At 41.8% G+C, this 7,912-nt stretch overlaps 1 protein-coding gene across 1 annotated transcript in view; it reads left to right on the forward strand.

Moving 5' to 3' along the window:
* The window catches only part of LOC116386123 (guanylate cyclase soluble subunit beta-2-like), a 36,604-nt gene extending 29,122 nt beyond the window's left edge, over window positions 1-7,482 (forward strand). The window contains 8 exon segments of the mRNA XM_031852126.1: window positions 276-369; window positions 928-1,124; window positions 2,257-2,380; window positions 2,466-2,614; window positions 3,384-3,530; window positions 4,489-4,643; window positions 5,759-5,937; window positions 7,217-7,482. Of these exon segments, the coding sequence (XP_031707986.1) occupies window positions 276-369; window positions 928-1,124; window positions 2,257-2,380; window positions 2,466-2,614; window positions 3,384-3,530; window positions 4,489-4,643; window positions 5,759-5,937; window positions 7,217-7,416 (1,245 nt within the window). The 3' untranslated portion in view covers window positions 7,417-7,482.
* Window positions 7,483-7,912: the final 430 nt, after the last annotated feature.

The raw sequence follows: 7,912 nt of genomic DNA on the forward strand, positions 1-7,912 counted from the left end.
GCGTGTGTGTATACGCGTGTGTGTATACGCGTGTGTGTATACGCGTGTGTGTATAGGCGTGTGTGTATAGGCGTGTGTGTATACGTGTGTATATATGTGTGTATATGTATATATGTATGTATATGTGTGTGTATATATGATATATGTGTGTATCGTTATTTATGTTGCAAAATAAACTTTGTGAAATAAACTTTGATTTATTCCAAATTGAGAATTGTAAGTGCAGAAGAGTTTAGTGGTGCAGCAGATAATCAACCAGTATCTCTCTCCTCCAGGTGACTTTTACCATTGAGAGCATCAGGAAATTCATCAACAGTCAATTTGTCTTGAAGAGCTGCAAAGACAAACACACCAAGCTCAAACTAAGAGGTGGGTTGTAATAAACGGCACCACAATACTTTTTGTACACAGCAAATCAACCAAATCAACATTTTATTCCATGGTTAAAGTGCTTTCTGAGAAAAGAGTGCTTGAAAAAGAGCGACACTGTGGTGTGAAAATGAGCAGTGCCTGGTGGGGGATTCATTCAAACACTGTGGGGTCAGACCAGAGATTAAGATGAGCGACCTCACGGTCTTTGGAGTGACTGTGTGGCCAATCGTCCCCCAGGTTCCTCGCTGTCAGTCTACATCACCACAATATTGTCATGTCACCACTTCCCCTTAAGACACGTTACAAAGCAAACCTGGAAGACCAACAATGACCTGGTGCAGAAGTATGACGGAAAAGATAGCCAAGTCGAACTGAACTTGGGAGAGGCACATTGTGTGATAGAGACAACTTAAGAAGAAGAAGAAGTAAGTAAGAGCAGAGAAACATGGAGACTGAGTAGGCATGTGGGTACCCAAGAGGTGCGTAGGTAACCACTGAAACAATATCTGTGCTGCATTCTCAACTTTAGTTTACCTGTGTTCCATTTATGTGTAGGTCAGATGTTGTGGATGGAGTCTCTTGGCTGTATGTTGTACCTGTGTTCTCCAAAGATACGAAGCCTTCAGGAACTTCAAGATGTTGGCCTCCACCTGGCTGACCTGGCCCAGCATGATGTCACCAGAGACCTGGTTCTCCTCAACCATCAACGTCTTGCTGAGCTGGAGCTCACCAACCAGCTGGAGAGGAAAAAGGTAGGAGAGCAGCTTTTAGTTCCTGCAGTCTTTAGTCACGGCAGCCCAATTTACAAACACGATAAGAAGCTGGCCTTTGTTTAGCATGTGAGTATTTCACAGGGATTTGCCTCTTGAGGAAAACATGTTCATTAAAATGAGTAGACGAAGTGTCTGTGCTGTAAAACAAGTCAACAGAACAGAGTAATGTATCCACTTACAGATTGCATGCTAATACCAAGTGGAGACCTTTCGATTCATGATCAAACATTGGTTGTTGTCATTATTCACACATCTACAGAGGCCAACAAAATAGTATTTAATCTGGTTTCAAAGTGTGTGCAGCATAGTAATCGTAGTAAACTATAAAAGTTCAATAAGGATTGTGGGTTGGTCGATCGGCCAGCCAGTCTATCTACCACTTGGATCCACAGAAAGATATTAACGACAGTTGGATGGATTGCCATGAGCTTTTATACATTTATTGATATGCTGACTTTAATGACCATTAGAATTTTAGTTTAAAACCACCATTACTGTGGCTAAGTGGAGAGCAGGGTCGTCCTTCAATCAGAGGGTCGGCGGTTCGATCTCCGGCTCCGCTATTCTCATGCCGATGTGTCCTTGAGCAAGGCACCTTTGTTGTGGAGGTAGGCATCCCTGCCTTCAGTGTGTCAATGGGTGAATGATGACAAGCAGTGTGAAAGCACTTTGAGTGGTCGGAAAGACTAGAAAAGCGCTGTACAAGTACAGTCCATTTACCATGAGGTTGAAATCTTAGGGTTTTAGTGACATGTCTCAACTATTAAAGTTGCCATTGGATTGCTATATTTGATTACCATCAGATTTGGTGCAGACATGTATGTTTCCCAGAAGATAAATTAAAGCAACTTTGGTCGTCCCCATAATCAGCTAAGAATTGAGTTTATTATCAGTTACCTGATACAATACATCACAGTATTGTGTTTCTCTGGTCCAGTTGGGAAACCCTTTTCCTCCACTGCTTTTTATATGGATCTGTTTTATGGGGGGAAAAAACATTCTGCATGTGATTATTGTGACAATATACAAATCTGTGATTGGTACAGCAGTTGTGCTTTTTCACAGGAAGGGAAATATGAATTATTGCATGTGTCGGTCTGTCTGTCTGTAGGAGGAACTGAGAATCCTGTCACAGCACCTAGAGGCTGAAAAAGAGAAGACGGAGACTCTGCTGTATGCCATGCTGCCCTGTCACATAGCCAATCAGCTGAAAGATGGGAAGAGCGTAGCGGCAGGTCAGTCATTCCATCAAGCTAGCTGTTAGCTGTCTACCTCTACATGTCTGCTTGTTGCTCTGTCAAAGTGTCTTGTCTCTTTCAGGGGAGTTTGAGGTGTGCACTATTTTGTTCAGTGATGTGGTAACCTTCACAAGCATCTGCGCTGCCTGTGAGCCCATCCATATCGTTCACATGCTCAATTCCATGTACTCAAAGTTTGACCGACTCACCAGCGTACATGACATCTACAAGGTATTATCTCTCTGTGACATTTGTTATCTCCGCAGTAGGCTGAGGATGGATATTGTGGTGAAATATCTCTTGTTCTTCAAACAATGAAGCTATTGTATTTCTGTTGAACTGGATGAGGATAGTCTTTCCGTCATTTCCCAACTTTGCACACTCAGACCATTGTGTGTGCATTCTTTATAAGTTTGTCCTTAAGCAGTTGTCCCCCATCCAGCAAAGTAGACATACTGTATTTAGCTACAAATGTGCAATCTGTAGGAGGTGATGGCAACGTTTCTGACACAATTAACACAGTTTACAGTTTGATTTCCTGTTGCTTCAGCACAAAAATCTTTCTTTTAATTCAAACGTAACAATGATTTACCTATGAAGTTATTAATTCCATCTGAATCCTGTATCATATCTGCTTTTTGAATCGGAATCCTTTATAAGTCCTTACTGAATCTAATCAGGTTCAGTTTTGAATATGTTTTACTAATTAAAAGTCAAAGCAGATCTGCACTTTGTTGGCTGAAAAAGCAGAAATATTATGGTTTGCTCTGGTAGATGTAGTCCTGCTCACAACCTGTAGTATCAATATAAAAATGAAGTGAGCATACCTTAAGAATAAGCTATGATTGGCACTGTCTGAAAAACTGTTTCCATTCATCGCTCTTTGCTAATGAAAAGTGTAGCTGAAGTCTTTTAAGTTTCCTTAAAGAAACAGTTTGTGTGGTGAGTTACAGATTGCAACCAACTAAATACCCTTCTCCTCACCCCTACCTGCCAAAAGGTTGAGACTATTGGTGATGCATACATGGTGGTGGGTGGCGTTCCAGTCCCGACAGAAAGCCATGCTCACAGAGTGGCAAACTTTGCTTTAGGTATGAGGATAGCTGCCAGAGAGGTCCCCAACCCTGTAACAGGCAAACCCATACAGGTAAGAATTATGAATCACATCTTTTTCCATGTATTTCATGACGAAGAGAGGTGTCTTATTGTCGGTGCCTAAGCCTCTGTAGAGTTATACAATACGTTGTTGTTTTACCTTTCCACAAATGTGCTGCGTTTCACCCGGAACCAGTGTGACTGCAAGTTACTCAGGAAGTGTAATAAGTTACTTTTTACTTATTTTACTTATTAAAAAAATTATTATATGACTTTACTTGTTACTTGGTATCAAAAATAGTTGTGAATGAATGTGGTTGGTTCTGACAGTGGTGGGCCGTCAGGGCCTGCAAGGCCTTCTCTGCTGGCCTAAACAGAATCACTTATCATTTAATCATTTTTCTTAAATACACTACATGTATTATAATTTATAAAAATATTTTCCCCATTATCTTATGTTCTCATTGCACAGCTACTGTCTTCCTCAGTTGCTCTGCTTCCAGTGCAGCTTGTTTTAAGTAGAGCTTTTATCCAATCAGATTTCACCTATGTGTGTCTAGGTAAGAAGAGAGGCCCGAGGCCTGCAGACTCACAAGTGAATCCCTTTGCAGTTTAAGTGAATGGGGACGATATTGTTGATTGTCATAGTCTTCAACCAATCAGATCTTTAGTTTGACATGTTGGACGTATTCTTTGACGTATCGGAGCCTGCTAGCTGGCCTACAAGTACGTCAGCATTAACGTGCGGCGTGAGTGGTCAGAGTTCAAGTTGAAAGATATGTAAGAAGTTATGACATTGACAAGACATTTTTAGCGTTTTGCTCGCTGTAGCTGTGTTTTTTTTTTAACACTCAATGGCCGAAGGAGAAGAAACGGATTCGAGAGTTACAATGCCTTTCTGGAGAAGGACATTTCCAACGGCCCTTTAAAGCTATTCAACAAATGATTTATTCGTGATCTTCTACCACAGGATGTCACACTTGCTGACATGGTGTGTTTGTATGTTCCAGATCCGTGTGGGTCTCCATACTGGTCCAGTGTTAGCTGGGGTGGTGGGGGAGAAGATGCCTCGCTACTGCCTGTTTGGAGACTCTGTTAACACTGCCCCCAGGATGGAGAGTCATGGAGTCCCCGACCACATTCACCTCAGCACTTCCACATATAGGTGTGTGTGTGTGTGTGTGTGTGTGTGTGTCTCACACCCAGAGCCAGCTGTAACAGAGTCGGGGACTTTTATCCTCGTTTACTGATTCCCATATTCAGTTAAAGATTAGTAATCACATTCAAACCACTGCTCTTTCCCCAGAAACAATCCGTAAACTTCTGTGTGGAACTGATTGAGATGTAACGACACATCTACATTATTAACTGTAGGTGGAGATGTTCATATACATAACCACCAACACCAATACTTCATGGCTCTGTCACAGTTCTGGAAGCTTTTCAAAAGCAGAACATCTTCAAGCTGTCTGTTCTCCAGCAGAATTCATTCTGTTTTTCTGTTTATTCAATTTACTTTGTTCCCGAAATTGTTTAGAGTTATTGTGTAGAAAGATTTGGGTGTTTACTTCATATTGAAAATACATTTCCAGCTTCTTAATGTGTTACTTTGTCGCTGTCCTTGACTCACTGTTCTACATACATGACTTCAGAAACTTCTTATCCTGAACAGTGAGGAATGCAGCATTGCTCTCCCTCCCTCTGTCTATCTCAAAAGGAATTTCTTTCTTCTTTCAACTGGAAATTGAAATCCTGGGACTTGGATTCATATTTGATGGTTCTGCAGGTCATGATTATCCTCCAGTGTCAACATTTAGTTTCAATGCAGAAAGAAGTGTTTCTTTTATGTCCTTGAGATCAGGCTGCTGGATGAGAAAGCTTTATTAATCCCCAGTGGGGAAACTCATTTGCCGCCAAATCAACTCATACAGACAACAAATAACAGACATAGCATACATTTATGAATACACATGTATGTGGTTTTCTTCCTCAGTGTCCTGACATGACTGCATACCTTCACCTCAGCTAGATGTTTAGAGTTGCTAAACAACCACTAGCCTGGAAACAGACAGTGTCCAGTAGTGACAGTGAGCGCACAGAGCAGCTTCTATGAAGCTATGGAGGTTTAAGATGGATACAAACTGTGTGCAGAGAAAGTACAGCTGAGGCTTCTAAGAACAGTTGCAATATGTGGCAACTGTAATTGTTCTCCCCAGAACTTAACTTATTTCACTTCTGTGTCCCTTTGTGTCCCCTCAACCCTCCCCCACCCCTCTTCAGTGCATTGAAAGATGCTGGGTTCAACATACAAGAGCGTGGGCAGATTGAGGTGAAGGGCAAAGGACAGATGACTACTTACTTCCTGATGGGGAACCTGCTGGTATCAGAAGATAGCATCATGGGAAGAGATGATGGAGGGACCTGTCTTTACCGGGAGGATTATGGCCAGAGCGAAAAAGGTAAGAAAAACTAGAACAGATATAGATACAGATTTATAGATGCATTATTTCACACCATAGCGGAGCCTGTGTGAGATAGAATCAACATGATGGATGTATAGCAGGCAGGTTTAGGAAAAACCTAACAATAGTGTTCTCCTTCCAATCCCTATCCTTCTCACCCCATGTGGGTTTTTCTCTCTTTATACTACGTGATCACACTCCCAGAGCATTTTCTCTGAGCGTCTAATAATGACGATGATGATGAAGAGTGCCTTATGGCTTGCGGTATAAGACACCAAGAGGCGTGACAAAGTTGAGTATGTGACGTCCTGAGACTGAGAAGGGGCGGAGTAGAGAAGCAGCTGGATGGTGTTCTGTGGGAGGGGTTTGCTCAGCTAGCTTTAGATTACTTGTAAGGCTTAAAGATTCACAATGTTTCGTATAAATGTGGCAGTCAGCGCTTAACATTACGGTCATAGACACAAATGAGGAAGAACAGTGGAGAAGAGGAACGATAGGCCCCACAGAAAAAGTCTCACCCCGTCATCTCGGAGCAGAACGACAGAACAAGTCAAATAATAATCTTTCCACGTACAAAGCAGAGAGATGTTCTGTTCTTTGAATCCATTTAGAACAGACCGCTCAGTCCTCTTGAAATCGGTGGAGTGGAAATTGAAATAAATGCCACTTGAATGTGAAAGTCTGAACATGGGCAGGGATGGTAGGAGGGCTCAGACACCCCCAGTCTCAGTGGAATAGTAGCCTACTAGAAGCCAGTGGAGATGTGCAAGAAGACCGTATACAGTAATGATAATTACAGGAGATAGTTGGTATGGCTGTATTAGTAAAATAATGCATTCACTGTGTGTGCAGTGTACATATAGAATGTGTGATTCCTTTGTTCACACAGACACAATTCTTGCTCATATGGTTCCTGCCTGTGATGAAGCCTATGAAGCTCTTTCTTTTTGTGCCAAAAGAAGATTTGAAGCTGCGGAGCGTCAAACTCAGCAGCACGGTGACATCTGGTGGTTTGAAAAACGTATGGCAGCTCTTCAAGACCTGAGCCAAAGCACTACAACACCTCACTGATTCCACCCCTGACAAATGGAGAGAGAAGCTTCAGAGCTTGGGTTTCATCCATGACTCACTGGTTATTACTGCACATTGCATGGCAGTAATGAAATGCAATAGATACTTTCATTTGTACATGATTTCTGTATGTACTTTGAAGAGAAGTATGTGACAGACTTTCAAGTGGGGATATAAAGGTTTATCAAATGTTTCTTTCATTTAGAGTCTGACAGAGAGCCTGATGGGAGAACTGAGAATGTACTAAGAGACACAAGCTCTGATGGAGTCATTGCCCCGGACCCCAGCCAAATAGAACCAATGGCTCCCTTTGCCTGGGACATCACCTCACCATTTGAGACCAACGACAACAGCTACAACACATCTGCAAGTTATTTCAACAGCAGACTCTGTGTCTTAATCTGAGAGCCTACTGAGCCTCTTTAAAGTCAACACACAGAAAGAAATGCAACGTCATCGCAGCTCCAATAGATCAACAAGGAGAGAGAACAGTGAGGAGACTCAGGTTCTATTACATTACATTAGTACCAGGGCAACTCGACTGCAACCACGCTGACACTGTTAACAAATAACAGTGACAGTTTACAAAGGTGTGGATACACTGTTCAGGGCATTATTCAAAATGACCTTGCATATACACTACTGAACCTCATACACACAAATAAAAAGCTCTTACATAGTGTGCATATGCTCACATAAGCAAAACATATATATTGCTGCTTCAAAATAAAGCTTTTATATCACAAACTAGGAGCGGAATTTTATTGTTTTTATTGAAATGATCTCACACACTACTAATATGATCTCACACACTACTGAAATGATCTCTCACACACACACACACACACACAGACACACTACTGAAATGATCTCACAGACACACTACTGAAATGATCTCACA

Source organism: Anarrhichthys ocellatus, unplaced genomic scaffold (assembly GCF_004355925.1).
Source record: "Anarrhichthys ocellatus isolate YVR2014 unplaced genomic scaffold, GSC_Weel_1.0 scaffold12, whole genome shotgun sequence".
Taxonomy (NCBI): Eukaryota; Metazoa; Chordata; class Actinopteri; order Perciformes; family Anarhichadidae; genus Anarrhichthys; species Anarrhichthys ocellatus.